This window comes from Anabrus simplex, chromosome 7 (genome assembly GCF_040414725.1).
Source record: "Anabrus simplex isolate iqAnaSimp1 chromosome 7, ASM4041472v1, whole genome shotgun sequence".
Taxonomy (NCBI): Eukaryota; Metazoa; Arthropoda; class Insecta; order Orthoptera; family Tettigoniidae; genus Anabrus; species Anabrus simplex.
The window spans coordinates 178,417,684-178,433,961 of record NC_090271.1 but is presented as its reverse complement, the minus strand read 5'-3'; the positions used below and the strand labels follow the sequence as shown (position 1 = coordinate 178,433,961).

General features: G+C 39.8%; 1 protein-coding gene across 1 annotated transcript in view; it reads left to right on the top strand.

Annotated features, from left to right (window-relative positions):
* The first annotated feature begins 304 nt into the window (after window positions 1-304).
* LOC136877769 (golgin subfamily A member 6-like protein 25) overlaps window positions 305-16,278 on the top strand; it is a 123,075-nt gene continuing 107,101 nt past the window's right edge. The window contains exons 1-2 of the mRNA XM_068228740.1: window positions 305-403; window positions 4,762-4,851. Of these exons, the coding sequence (XP_068084841.1) occupies window positions 305-403; window positions 4,762-4,851 (189 nt within the window). The remainder of the gene's footprint in view (window positions 404-4,761; window positions 4,852-16,278) is intronic.

Below are 16,278 nucleotides of genomic sequence, written 5' to 3'. Positions count from 1 at the left end.
TTGGGACAAAGGAACAAAAGAGGAAGTCAGCTGGTTGAATTCTGCACCGATCATAATTTAGTCCTTGCCAATACCTGGTTCAAACACCACAAACGACGGCTGTATACGTGGACGAAACCTGGAGACACTGGAAGGTATCAAATAGACTTCATTATGATTAGGCAGAGATTCAGAAACCAGGTGTTGGGTTGCAAAATTTTCCCAGGAGCAGACGTGGACTCTGAGCACAACTTTGGTCATGAAATGCCATCTGAAGTTGAAGAAATTGAAGAAAGGAAGAAATGCAAGGATATGGGATCTAGACATGTTCAAAGAAAAGAGTGTGAGGGATTGTTTCAAGGAACATGTTGCACAAGGACTAAATGAAGAGGCTGATGGAAAGACAATAGAGGAAGAGTGGATAGTAATGAAAAATGAAGTCAGTAGGGCTCCTGAAGAAATGTTAGGAAAGAAGAAAAGATCAACAAAGAATCAATGGATAACTCAGGAGATATTAGACCTGATTGAGGAATGACAAAAATACAAGAATGCTAGAAATGAAGAGGGCAAAAAGGAATACAGGCATTTAAAGAATGAAGTGGATAGAAAGTGCAAGGTAGCTAAGGAAGAATGGCTGAAGGAGAAGTGCAAGGATGCAAGGATGTTGAAAGTTGTATGGTCCTAGGAAAGGTAGATTCTGCACACAGGAAAATCAAGGAAACCTTTGGAGAAAGGAAATCTAGGTGTATGAATATTAAGAGCTCAGATGGAAAGCCACTTTTAGGGAAAGAAGACAAAGTAGAAAGATGACAGGAACATATCCAACAGTTGTATCAAGGTAAAGATGTAGATAATTTGGTTCTGGATCAAGAAGAGGCTGTTGGTGCTGATGAAATGGGAGTCCCAGTTTTCAGGTCAGAGTTTGACAGAGCTGTGAGCGACCTAAATAGGAACAAGGCACCTGAATTACTGACTGCCTTCGGAGAAACCAGCATGGCAAGGTTACTCCATTTAGTGTGTAAGATGTATGAGACAGGAGAAGTCCCATCCAATTTTCGGCAGAATGTTGTTATACCTATTCCCAAGGAAGCCGGTGCTGACAGGTGTGAAAACTACTGCATGATTAGTTTAGTATCTCATGCCTGTAAAATTTTAACACATATTATTTACAGAAGAATGGAAAAACAAGTTGAAGCTGAGTTGGGAGAAGGTCAATTTGGCTTCAGAAGAAATGTAGGAACACGTGAAGCAATCCTGACTTTACATCTGATCTTAGAGGATCAAATCAAGAAGATCAAGCCCACCTACATGGTATTCGTAGATCTAGAAAAGGTATTCGATAATGTTGATTGGACCAAGCTATTTAAGATTCTGAAGGTGATTGGAATCAGATACCGAGAACGAAGAATTATCTACAATCTGTCTAAAAATCAGTCTGCAGTAATAAGAATCGAGGACTGAAAAAAAAAAAAAAAAAAAAAAAAAACAGCAATCCAGAAAGGAGTGAGGCAAGGCTGCAGTTTGTCCCCCCTCCCCCCTTTTCTATGTTTCTAGAACAGGCAGTAAAGGAAATTATAGAGGAATTTGGAAAGAGAATCACAAGCCAAGGAGAGGAAATCAAAACCTTGAGATTTTCCTATGATATTGTTATTTTATCTGAGACTGCAGAAGATCTCGAAAATCTGCTGAATGGTATGGACGAAGTCTTGGGTAAGGAGTACAAGATGAAAATAAATAAGACCAAAAAAAAGTAATGGAGTGCAGTCAAACGAAGGCAGGTGATGCAGTAAATATTAGATTAGGAAATGAAGTCTTAAAGGAAGTAGATGAATATTGTTACTTGGGTAGTAAAATAACTAACGATGGCAGAAGTAAGAAGGACATAAAATGCAGACTAGCACAAGCAAGGAAGAGCTTTCTTAAGAAAAGAAATTTGCTCACTTCAAACATTGATATAGGAATTAGAAAGATGTTGCCATTAATGCTTTCACGGCCCGTACTTTAAGACACGATATTGTATAGGCTTTTCGGCTTGTGCCATGTCAAGAAAATAAGGTAAAATTCTTAACCTTTCACAGAAAACTGTGCTCTTCGTCCTCAGAAGAATTCTCGACTGTCCACGAGAAAGGCTTCTTAAACAATGACACTTTTGGATTTGGAACGTTATAATAGAAGTAGAAGTGGAAATGGTACATTCATTCACCACCAGATGGCCCCCAGGTCATGGCACAACACTAGCGGTCGAAGCGGAAGCTGACCAAACTATCACAATCAGACTAAGCGGTTCACATAACGTGTTTGCGTAACATATGACAGGTGTAACACATAGACATAAGCCTGGAATGAAACATCTGGTGACGAGGAATGTTCAAATTTGGAAACAAAACACCGAGAAAAAATAACAATAGTGAAGGGGCAGGGAAGGGAACTACCTATGTAAATTCTTAATGGCTGGCAACCATGTATTACTTAATTGATAGCCGGTGTCCCTGTTGAAATTGTTAGAATTTCTACATATTTCCACAGTCTATGGACTGATGGCTCAAACAACACAACTGTAATTGCAGCATGCGTGCCTCTCACCTGGAAGACACAGGTTTGATTCCCAACTAGATCTTGAATTTTTATCTGGATCTGAGGGTTCGTTCGAGGTCCAGTCAGACAATGTGGTTAAAATTGAGACTGATGGTGAGGTGGCAAGATCTAGAAAATGAAGAATAATAGCCGAGAGTAATCGTTGCACTGACCATGCGTCATCTCATAATCTGCCGTCCTTCGGGCTGAGCAGCGGTCGCTTGGTAAACCAAGGCCTGTCAGAGGGCCATGGGTTTTTTTTTTTGTATGCCATGTACATACCAGTAATATTTTGGGTAATAACTCAAAAATACCCACTTCAAATAAGAACACTAACAAACCACTGATATAAACACAATATTGTGCACTGTATTTTGGGAAAGGAAAGTAGCCTCTCCATTGCTATTTTCAATAAGAAACCATGTATAAAGTGCTTCTTCAACTTCTGGGTTATCCTCCATCTTCATAGTTTGTCTTTCACCTGTTTCACATGCAGCAGCTTTTACCAGTTCTTTGTTATGCTGCATCACAGTTTGTTGCATTTCTAACACTATATTGGTTTGCTAAATCATTCTGTTTCTCACCTAAATCTAGTTTTTTAATGATATCAAACATTTCATTTAATGTTTTGTGCTTTCTTTTCCCTGAATTCATCAATGTTCAAACCACAGTTAATACTTAAACACACATTCAAAAATATGCAGATGCACAAGGAACATAAACTGTATCATATAGTACATGTTGTAGAACTAATCCAAATGAAATGAAATGCCGTATGGATTTTAGTGCCAGGATATCCCAGGACGGGTTCAGCTCGCCAGGTGCAGGTCTTTCTATTTGTCGCCTGTAGGCGACCTGCGCGTCATAATGAGGATGAAATTATGATGAATACAACACATACACCCAGCCCCCGTGCCATTGGAATTAACCAATTGTTAAAATCCCTGACCCGGCCGGAAATCGAACCCGGGACCCTCTGAACCGAAGGCCAGTACGCTGACCGTTCAGCCAACGAGTCGGACACTAATCCAAATGAATGGCAACAAAGAATATGGTGGATGCTTTTAAAGGCCACACTGCACTGAGTTACAATTCAAATACAGATGTTTCAACATAGTAAACCAGGCAGGGATAAAACGGCCGGGTTATTGGACATTCCAGACTGCTAAATGGCTGAAATATGGAGATTATACTGTAGTGCATGCAGAAGTGATGATAAGAACAGAAAAAATATGGCCAACTGAACACTACCGATTGAGCTAGGGTGGCCTTGGTCATATTTGTTCTGTTGAATAGGATCCAAGTTTTATATCACCTATGCATTGAATAATTAATGATGTAACAAAAAAGTGAATACGAGATATGTAAATGTAACTGATCCACAAAACCTCACCAACAGACAAATGAAGAATATTGATTCAAAACTGGAATGATACTTCCCCAGTTTGTTTTATCCTCGTTGACCTCAGCACCTTAAATACCCAGTAACTTATCCTCTTGCTATGATACATATTTTAATCCTTTTTGAGATTCCTTCAAGCCCTTGTTGGTTCTATTTGTATCACTCTTCAACACAGATTTTACATATGTCTTGTAGATTGTATAGTCTGTGAGGATGTCTGGAAACTGCTAGACTTACTTGTTAGTCAATAGGGTATTATACTTTATCTTAAGAACATGAAAAAATCAATTTAGCACAGAAGTGTGGTGGATGAGACCAATAGGAATTGATGGATAGGCTCAATGAAATTGAAAGGCAGCAAGAAGAATGTCATGTGGGAGGATATAGAGGAACAAAAACTGTATTCTGACAGGAAGAAGTGATGAGTGCTTGTACACCATACCTGGGAAACTGGAGCTGGAAATGATGATGATGATGATTTTATCACTGTCTGGCTCCATAGCTAACTAATTAGAGTTTGGTCCAAGTATCTCAGATTCAATTCCTGGCTGGGTTGGGGATTTTAACCATTATTGGTTAATTTCTCTAGCTCAGGGATTGGGTGTGTATGTGTGTGTGTGTGCCATATTCAACATCAGATTTCACGCTAGATTAATGCCCGTCTTCACAGATGTGCGTGTCACCTATGGTTATCAATTCAGAAGACCAGAACCATCTCTCCCGATGCCACACACCTTTATTACATTATATCTGTACTACAACATTTATAACAAAATCTGTAGTGTTGCTTTTTTCTTTTCTTTCAGGTTATAGATGATCCAAAAACTCATACTGTTCATGAATTGGAAGACAGAGTGAAATGGCTTGAGAAGGAACTCGGCATTCGAGAATCAATGGTAAAAGCCATAGAGAGTCATCTTTGGATTTTCCTATTATTATTAACCATTTCCTTGATTAAGACAATCGTATCTGGTTGATAGATCTTGTTGTTCACTGTGATCATTTTATTTGCACTGAGTGAATTGAATGAATGAATGAATGAATCTTTGAAAACAATAAAAAATTAATAGAAATGTTACCTGTTGTAGAGTATCCTGTCTTCTGTTTCATTTCAGGGTATAAAGGCCTATATGCTCTTCATTTTCTAATTTTATCTGATATCCTTTGTGGTTATGATATTTATGATGTGGTGTGTGTGTGGGTAATTACTATGTTTTGGAACCGGTAAAACTAGATGAGCTCTACAGGGAAACCAAAGTAATAGATGGTGTTAGTGATCATGAAGCTGTTTTTTGTTGTAATTAAAAATAAATGTGACAGAAAGGAAGGTATTAAAATTAGGACTATTAGGCAGTACCATATGGCTGATAAAACAGGCATGAGGAAGTTTAAAAAAAGTAAATGTGATCAGTGGGAAACGGTAAATAAAAATGTAAACAGACTCTGGGGTGGGCTTAAAGCAATTGTTGAGGAATGTGAAAACAAGTTTGTACCTTTAAAGATGGTAAGGAATGGTAAAGACCCACTATATTACAACACAGAAGCAAAGAGTATAAGAAGGAGGTGCAGGATGGAAAGAAATAGAGCTAAAAATGGCTGTGGAAGTAAGGAGAAATTGAAGGAACTTACTAGGAAATTGAATGTAGCAAAGAAGTCAGCTAAGGATAACATGATGACAAACATAAGTGGTGGTCATACAAATTTTAATGAAAAATGGAAGGGTACCTGTAGGTACCATAAAGCAGAAACAGGTTCCAAGAAGGACATTCCAGGAATAATTAATGAACAAGGGGAGTGTGAATGCGAAACTCTTCAAATGGCAGAAGTTTTCAGTCAGCAGTATGTAAAGATTGTTGTTTACAAGGATAATGCCCAGATAAAGGAGGTGACTAATACTAAATATGTATTCAAATTTATCTATGATAACAATGACATTTAACATAAGACATTTCACTTTTTGTGTATATTGAACTGAGAATATTACAATGAATAAACTTTTAATGTCCACCTATTCAATGCAATAATAATGTTGTCATTGATGCTTTCATGGCCTGTACTTATAGACATGATACTATATAGGCTTTTGGGCTTATGCTGTATCAAGAAAATAAGGTGAAATTCATTACGTTTTGCAGAAAACTGTGCTCTGCGTCATCAGAAGAAATCTCGACTGTCCACGAGAAAGGCTTCTTAAACAATGACTCTTTAAATTTAGACGTTATAATAGAAGTGGAAATGGTACCTTCACTCACCACCAGATGGCTCCCAGGACGTGGCACAGCGCTAGCGTTCGAAGCGGAAGCTGACCGAACCATCAGAATCAGTCTAAGAGGTACACATAACATGTGTATGTAACATTTGACATTGACAGGTGTATGAACATTGACATAAGCCTGGAATGAAACATCTGGTGATGAGGAACGTACAAATTTGGAAAACACGAGACAAAATAACAATAGTGAAGGGACAGGGAAGGGAACTACCTTCGTAAATTCTTAATGGCTGGCAACCAGGTATTACTTAATTGATAGCCGGTGTCCCTTTCGAAATTGTTAGGATTTCTACGTATTTCCACAGCTTCCCATATAATCCTGGACCTGTAGTGTCTAGTGTGGGTAAGAGCTCGAGCATCTTAGAACATGATTTCATGACCCGATGATAGAGCATGCTCAGCTATTGCCGATTTGTCTGGTTGGTTGAGACGAATATTACATTCCTGTTCCTTGATATGGGTACCAATGGACCGCCATGTTTGGCCGATGTATACCTTACCACAAGTACAGGGAATTTTGTATACCCCAGGATGTAAAAGTGGAGACAATTTGTCCTTGGTTTTACTCAGACTGCGAGCAATTTTAGTGGTGGTGCCAAACACGGTTTTTATATTGTGTTGCGGAGAGCCTTGGCAATTCGACCTGTGGTGTTGTGAATGTAGGCTGTTCCCTTCACTTCTTCCTTCTGTGACTTTTGCTTGGTCGTTTCTCTGGGATGCAGAGCTCTATGAATCTGCAAATTGCTCAAATTTGTGAGCCATCAAATTTCCAGGTGGACATGTACACACTCAAAGTCACGTTCAAGGATAATGGTTACAGCGATTTGCAGATTCATAAAGCTCTGCATCCCAGAGAAATGACCAAGCGAAACTCACAGAAGGAAGAAGTGAAGGGAACTACCTACTTGCCTTACATTCACAACACCACAGATCGAATTGCCAAGGTTCTCCACAAACACAATATAAAAACTGTGTTTGGCACCGCCACTAAAATTCCTCACAGTCTGAGTAAAACCAAGGACAAATTGTCGCCACTTTTACATCCTGGTGTATAAGAAATGCTCTGTACTTGTGGTAAGGTATACATCGGCCAAACACGCTGGTCCATTGGTACCCATATCAAAGAACATGAATGTAATATTCGTCTCAACCAACCAGACAAATCGGCAATAGCTGAGCACGCTCTATCATCGGGTCATGACATCATGTTCCAAGATGCTCGAGCTCTTACCCACACTAGACACTACAGATCCAGGATTATATGGGAAGCTGTGGAAATACGTAGAAATCCTAACAATTTCGAAAGGGACACCGGCTATCAATTAAGTAATACCTGGTTGCCAGCCATTAAGAATTTACGAAGGTAGTTCCCTTCCCTGTACCTTCACTATTGTTATTTCGTCTCGGTGTTTTCCAAATTCGTACATTCCTCATCGCCAGATGTTTCATTCCAGGCTTGTGTCAATGTCATACACTGGTCAATGTCATATGTTGCGTACACATGTTATGTGAACCTCTTAGACTGATTCTGATGGTTCGGTCAGCTTCAGCTTCAAACGCTAACACTGTGCCACATCCGGGGAGCCATCTGGTGGTGAGTGAAGGTACCATTTCCACTTCTATTATAACGTCTAAATTTAAAGAGTCATCATTTAAGAAGCCTTTCTCGTGGACAATCAAGATTTTCTTCTGATGACGCAGAGCACAGTTCTCTGTGAAACGTAAAGAATTTCACCTAATTTTGTTGACACAGTGTAAGGCCATAAGCCCATAAGTCTATACAGTATCATGTCTATATTGGTATGATAAATCTACTCATTCTGGACAAATATTTCAGTTTCTCTATGGGAATCAACATCTATATCATCTTATGGCCATGCAGGCATCAGGTTTTGAAAAATGAGGCAAAGTCTCTCACAGTGCATTGGCACTGCCAATGGCTCCAAGTAGTCTACGCTGTCTCCATAGAATGCACTAGCCAAGAATCTTGCAGGTGTGCTAATTACTAACTGATCAGCCCAACTTAGCTCACTGGGGCGAAACGCTGGCAACCAAGAATGAGTTAGCAAGAAAATTTATAATATTCAATAATGGATGAACCATGTTGGTATTATAAATTTACTCGTTCGGGACAAATATTTCAGGTTCCCTATGGGAATCAACATCTATATCATCTGATGGCCAGGCAGGTACCAACTTTTGAAAAATGAGGCAAAGTCTCTGACAGTGCATTGGCACTGCCAGTGGCTCTAAGTAGTCTATGCCATGGCCTCCACGGTATGCACTAGCCATGCGTCTTTGTAGGTGTGCCATTTATCAACAGTTACTGATGAGCCCAACTTAGCACACTGGGGTGAAACGCTGAGGCAACCAAGAATGAGTTAGCAGGAAAATTTATAATGTCCAATAACGGACCTACTATATTGGTATTATAAATCAACATCAATATCATCTTATGGCCATGCAGGCATCAATTTTTGAAAAACGAGGCAAAGTCTCTCATAGTGCATTGACACTCCGGTGGCTCGAAGTAGTCTACGCAGTGGCATCCACAGTATGCACTATCCATACGGTTTGGTAGGTGTGCTATTTATCAACTGATGATCCCAACTTAGCACACTGGGGCGAAGCGATGGCAACCAAGAATGATTTAGCAGGAAAATGTATAATGTCCAATAACGGACTGAATATATTGGTGTTATAAATTTACCTATTTGGGACAAATATTTCAGGTTTCCTATGGGAATCAACATTTACATCATAAGTGTTATATTCGGAACTGTCAGTGGAAAGATGGCGTGGATTGACATCAGTAGACGAATAAGTTTGAGTGGTGTCTTTTAAAGTAGGAAAGATCACATTGTGAAGATAAAGTTGGAATTCAAGAGGACAAATTGGGGCAAAAATTCATGTGTAGGAAGGGGAGTTAGGGATTGGAATAACTTACCAAGGAAGATGTTTAATAAATTTCCAGGGTAGAGAACTTTAACAAGTAGCTACCAAAAGTAGGCATGCCAAGGCATCATTTCACTTCATTTAGGCTTCACATTTCTTTCTTGGTATTTGTCTTTAGTGCACATTGCTTTAGAAATAGTTATCTCTCCACCATTCTTTCAGAATTTGAGGCTGATTTTTTTTTTATTATAACTTATTAGAATTACTTAGAATATTAAAATTTACCTAATATCTGGCTTTGCTAACACGGAGTTCAAACACTCTAACAAACATGTTACCATGCTCGCATGATGAAGTTACCATGAAAATCATCTCAAAAAGCAAAAATTCTAGTGATAAGTAAATACCCACAGGTAATGAAAATTTTCATAAATAGAGAAGAAATCTGACATGTCAAACAGTTCAGGCATCTCGGACATATATCGATTTAAGATCTTTGGTGTGAAACTGAAATCAGAAGTTGTATAGCTATCGCTAAACAGACAATTTTGCAAAAAACATTCTCTCATATGATAGTGCGCTATGTCCCTGAGCTTAAGAAGGCAACTTGTAAAGACCTACCTGTGGCTAGTTGCAGTATTCTGTTGGAAGACCTGAACTCTGAACAAAGGCAACATTTAAGATGTGGGTATTGGTGCCATTTGGAGAATATAGGCTACCTACTAAAGATGACTAATAAAGATGTACTAGTCCAAACTAGCGAAGGACAGCTGATCAACCTGATCCATCGGGGAGGGGGGAGTAAGTTGTGGCTCAGGAGCAGACTGCAACATGGTGGCCTGATGTACTGGAGGGTAAAATACCTGGAAAATGCCTCTTGGAAGGCCAAGAAACACACTTATGAAGACCTTCTTCACTGGTACATGCCTGAAGAACTATGAAGAGGTTAAAATGACAGCTTAAGATAGATTCACTTGGAGGAGACTCATCATAGGGACAAACCAGTTGCAAGACTAAATACATATAATGATGATGTTGATGGTTTGCATTATTTTTATAGAATGTATGCCTTTGCTGTTGAGGTGTTTACAGTACACTATGTTTTCTGATATGGGCTAGAACAAATTTGTTACTTTCATTTTCCTGTTTCAGTCTCATGCTTGGCTTTGACAAAATGAAAGTGACTGAGGTATGAGTGGTGCTAGTTGTTGCATGCTTTTCAGTGTGCTTAGCCTGCTGATATGTAATAGCAACTCCTGGCTCAACAAGGAAAGCAATGGGAAACTACCTTGCTCCCCATTCCTGTACTATGCCTCTTCAGTGATGCCTAGGCCATCTATAACAGTTATTAGCAGAGCTGTTGAGGATAAAATCAGCCTTTTGGCTGAATTCATTCATTCATTATTTATTTACCATAAACCTTTACAGTATCTATGGAAGGCCAGGGGAAAAAGACAAGCCTTCTACATGTAGTGCCCCCTTCCTGTTGAAATAATTACCTAAATCCTAAACTAAAACAGTCATATACACTGTTTCCAGGTAAAGTAACAAAGTATAGCCTAATATATCCATATTTCTCATTTACATAGCCTCTCACTCCCTGGTTTATATTCACATGCATTTTCTCACTGCATGTGCTTCCTAACATAACATTTAACTTTATTTACATTTCTATATTTAATGTTGGCGGGGAGATTGTTCCAAGGCCATGCTGATTGAGCAAGGAAACGTAGTTTTTAGGACTCAGTTCACACAAAGGGGGGTATAAGACACACACCTTTGCCTCTGTGGACAGAGCTGTAGGATAAGCAGAGCTGAGGGAGTGGTGAAAGGTGAATGGCCCCCATAAGGGACTTGCATAAGAAGGTGACGTTGCTTTGTTTACACAAGGAGGCAATTGATGGAAGGCAGTTAGCCGTTCTCGTTAATTAGTCGTTCAGCGCGATGTGGATTCCTTGTGGTTTGTGAAGGTTAGCTCCAGTGGTAAGGTACCAGAAAGGTAGACCATATGTTAGTATAGGTCTCTCTAGTGTCAAGTAAGCCATCTGTATAGCATTCGACTTGCACACACGGAGGCTTCTGTGCATAAAATCGTGCACTCTGGCAGGCACTCACTTCCTCTGTTGATCTGTTCCATTTTAGTTGGTCAGAAATGGTTATTCTTAGCAAATGCATGGTTTAAACTCACTCAATATGTACATTATTAATGTTATATATACATTCTACTGGGTGTTGAGACCTACTTAACCTAATGTATTTACATTTGCCAGCATTAATATTGAGACCGTTGACGTAACACCACACCACTATAGTGTCCAAGTCCGACTGTAACTTCAGACAATCATCTGCACATTGTATATCCCTGTGCATTATAGTGTCATCAGCTTACTGGGCTATGGTTGAGGTCACACATTTGGGTAAATCAGAGACAAATGCATTATATAATAAAGATCTCAAGACAGTGCCTTGACATACTCCTGAGGTTACTTTAATGGTTGAAGATCGAACTCCATCAAACACAACACGTTAAGTTCGACCCTTGAGAAATGACTGCACCCATGCCAGTAGAATTCCCCTAACATTCATCTGTCTTAATTTTAACGAAAGTCATTCATGCGGGTTTTGGTCAAAAGCTTTAGCCCAGTCCAAAGCCACACAGTCATATTTCTCCAGGGAGAATTGCTACTCATCAATAACCTTTGTTAATAAAGTATTAGACCGGGCGAGTTGGCCATGCGCGTAGAGGCGCGCGGCTGTGAGCTTGCATCCGGGAGATAGTAGGTTCGAATCCCACTATCGGCAGCCCTGAAAATGGTTTTCCGTGGTTTCCCATTTTCACATCAGGCAAATGCTGGGGCTGTACCTTAATTAAGGCCACGGCCGCTTCCTTCCAACTCCTAGGCCTTTCCTATCCCATCGTCGCCATAAGACCTATCTGTGTCGGCGCGACGTAAAGCCCCTAGCAAAAAAAAAAAAAAAATAAAGTATTAGAGGATAGTATTCTTGTATATTAGAGGCTACTAGTCGTTCCATACATTTACATACGTGGGATGTGAGAGACACTGGCCGATAGTTGTCATTGAGTGCTTTTTCCCCTTTCTTGAAAGTCGGAACCGCATCAGCACCCTTCCAATCTTGAGGCAGTGATCCACAGTGAAGCGACAAGTTGAATAGTTTGCAGAGACAGGGTGCCACTGACTCAGTGCAGTGATGGAGTATACGGCTGGTATTTCATCAGGGCCGCTTGCCGCATGCAGTTGAATTCTCTTCAAACTCACTAATACCTCAGGTTTCGAGAAGTAGAGGATGGAGAGAGGGAGGGGCGGTACGGGTGTTTTGGTTATATACATGTCCCCAGCTGATTGCGCCTGGAAGAAATTCTCTTTAAATTTTTCACTTCTCAAGTCTGAGGCAGTGTCTGCGGCCATGGAGATGGATTTCCCATTAGCTTGAAAGGAGCTTGGTGCAGTGCTGCTACAGTTCTGTTTTAGTAGTTTCCACAGTTCTTTGGTATCTTAGCAAGCCTTGTGAATATATTGCTGGTAAGCCTCCTTGATCCTATTCTCAGTGTCTTTCCGTGTGGATTTGTATTTTTCCCATGCTTGTTCCATTTGGCACTATTTACACTTTTTGTATAGATTGTTCAGTTTCCTTATTCAATAGTTCTTTCTTAATCCACAGAACTTTCTTCTGTCGTTTTTAAAGTGCATTTCAGTACAGTTTGATCAACGCACCAGAAAAATGTATTTTTCCAAGCGAGCCACAAAGAGTCTATGTCACAGATTGATAAGGAGGTTGGAGTGGGTAGGTGATTCAGTAGTAAGGTGGAGAGGGATTTCCAGTCAGCTTTCCTCGAGTTATATTGAGGCCTGGATTTGTGTTTGACAGGTTTTCTGCAGTCTAGGGTAGCTAGAATCACTTGAATGGCGTGGTGATCACTGAAGCTCTGTATGACTTCGAATATTGAGGAGGGATGATTGGTGAGAAATAGGTCTAATATAGAACAGGATGTTTTGGTGATATGTTTTTTTTTTCTAAAACAAGCTGTTCCAGAAAAAGGATCATAGAATGCTGTTAGGAATGTGTCTGCCAGTGGATTTCCAGGGATGGGAGCGGAATCATGGGTCCATATTATGTTCAGGTCAAGGTCGCCTGTGAGGTAGATGGCATTGTACTTGTGCTGAATGAATTGCACTCATCTTAGAGATTCCAGTAATCCTTCATTTATACAGGGCTTGGATTTCGGAGCCCGATATATGATACCTATCAAGAATTTGTTGCCCCTAAATGTCATCTCCACACATAGAGCTTCACTGTCAGTCTCCAAGTATCCTGGTCAGATTGGTTGTAGTTCGAGTCATATAGCCTGGAGAACACCCCTTTCAGACACCCAGGTTCTATACTTCCTGAAGACCAAGTATGGTTGCAGAAATACTTGACCATCATAAGTAGCACTGCTCAACCACGTTTCACAGACACTTACGATTGACAGTTCGATACTGGCCAGTAATGCTCTTATCTCCTCCTGTCTCCTATAACACATTATACTACGGGCATTAAATGAGAGAATGGTGAAGTTTCGGGAGCCCTGTACATTGGTAACCAAGTCATTACCACTTACAGAGTTATATTCATAATTTCCTTTGTTTGGCACTTCAAAAAACGAGTACGATTGTACCAGAGGACAACACTTCCAGCACTGTCAAGACGGCAAGCCACATTTAATTTTATGGTAATCAGATGGAGAGATTTTGGTGCAGGTCTTATGCATGAACATTTCACGTGACACATACTTCATGTACAGCTGATTGATGCGGCCCGTAGAACAACAGAAATGACATTCTATTGTATGTTACTCACATTTCTGTCTAGAGGTCCTGGATTTGTTTCTACGTCTCCACACGCAGCTGTGGTCAGGAGAATGAGGTGAAATGTTGATGAGGGAGGGATGGCAACCCTGCACCTCACTTGAAGCACACTGCCAGTACCAGCAGTCACGTACACATTTTCACTGGCACATGATGTTAAGCACAATATTTTACAATTTTCCACGATTAGCAAATTCTCTTGGAGGATCGAACTGCTAGAACACTCATTGAACACCCCATCATGAAAGATAACTTTGTTACTTCTATGCGTGACACGTTTAACCACTATAAACAACAAGAAAATACGGAGCACTTGGAACACTACATGTCGACCTTGATACTCAATCCAGTATTTTCGAATATATTCTTCATGCTTTGAGTTGGGTGTTAGAAAGCATTATTTATAACACTGGAAGAATGTAGCTTAAATTTCCCATCAGGAAGTGAAGAAATTATTGGGCAAAGATTTTTATATCTACAGTTGACACAATTAGCATAATCACATACTTTCTAGTTCATAATAGATATTTTTATATTTACTGCAGAGTTTCATACATACTGCAAACAAATTTTACACATTATTCCTTCCAACAGTGGCCAAAATGCAATATAAAGGTAAGTTAGGAGTTACAGTAATTCAATTAATGAAGCTTGCAAATGGCTTGATTTTGATCGTGGGTCATGTGAGCCAAATGAAGGGTAATAGAAGCAGGTAGAGAAAATGATATTTCAATCAATCATTCAATCAATCAATCAATCAATCAATCAATCAATCAATCAATCAATCAATCAGTGATCTGCATTTAGGGCAGTTGCCTGGGTGGCAAATTCCCTATCAATTTTTTACCTCATATTCATATTTATTTACATAATTATTGTTTACTTAGGTTTTTCAACAAACTTGGAAATTTATCGAACATTTCCCTTGATAATTTATTCCAATCCCTTACTCCTCATCCTATAAATTAATATTTGCCCCAATCTGTCCTCTTGAATTCAAACTTTATCTTCATATTATGATCTTTCCTACTTTTGAAACCTATGCTCAAGCTTATTTTTGCGCGCGGCTGTGAGCTTGCATCCGGGAGATAGTGGGTTCAAATCCCACTGTCGGCAGCCCTGAAGATGTTTTTCCATGGTTTCCCATTTTTACACCAGGCAAATGCTGGGGCTGTACCTTAACTAAGGCCATGGCCACTTCTTTCCAACTCCTAGGCCTTTCCTATCCCATCGTCGCCATAAGACCTATCTGTGTCGGTACGACGTAAAGCCCCTAGAAAAAAAAACCCTTATTCTTCTATTTATATCATTCCACACCAACTCACCACTGACAGCTCAAAACATATCACATTAATAACTAATTACAGTAGAGTCTCGCTCAACCGACCTTCGCTTATCCGACACTCCGTGTTATCCGACACTGGTAGGCTTAATTTGAACTTTAGGTGGATGCAATTCTGGGACACGGGGTGTGGAGGGTGCGACTGTGGGACAAGCACTGGCAGTCATGCAATAGGATTGTTCAATGTAGTATTGGTTGGGTGCGGATGTTATAGTTTTCATATCCTCTGTGAGTATGGCGAGTAAACGTTAGAAAGTGATTGTTTCTGTGGAAGACAAGTAGAGTGGGTTAAAACGACTGGACAAAGGGGAAACTCCCAAAAAAAACCTTCAAATTATGGTGTTGGACTTGTTACAGTGGGAGATTGGAAACATACGAGGGAATAAATTGAAAAGTGGTGCTCTACCAGAGCATCAAGTGATGCACTGAAAATTAGAAAAAAAACAATGAAAAATGTGAGTACGAAAAAGTAAGTGAAGCACTATTTCTTTGGTTCACTAAAACCCAGGAAAAGGGCTTGTCAATATCTGGCCCCATTCTGCAAGAAATGGCGGCGTATATCCAGAAGGAGTTTAATAAATGAACCCTAATTTTACTGCCAGTGCTGGGTGGCTTGATCGGTGGAAAAAAACGGTACGGCATTGGGCAGGTTAATATCTGTGTAGAAAAACTGTCAGCTAAATCCGATGAGGTTGTGAAATTTAAAAGACAATTTCAAGAAATAATCCTTGCTGAAGGATTAACCGGTGATCAGATTTTTGTGATGAGACTAGGCTGAATTTCAAGGTGCTGACATCAAAACTCTTGGAGCCCAAGCCAAGACGTCTGCACCTGGCTACAGGCATAGTAAGAAAAGAGTACTGCATCTACTGTACCATTGAATTAATAAGTCAATAAATAGAGTCCAGTAAAACATAGTACGTAATACAGGATAGCCTTCCTGTTT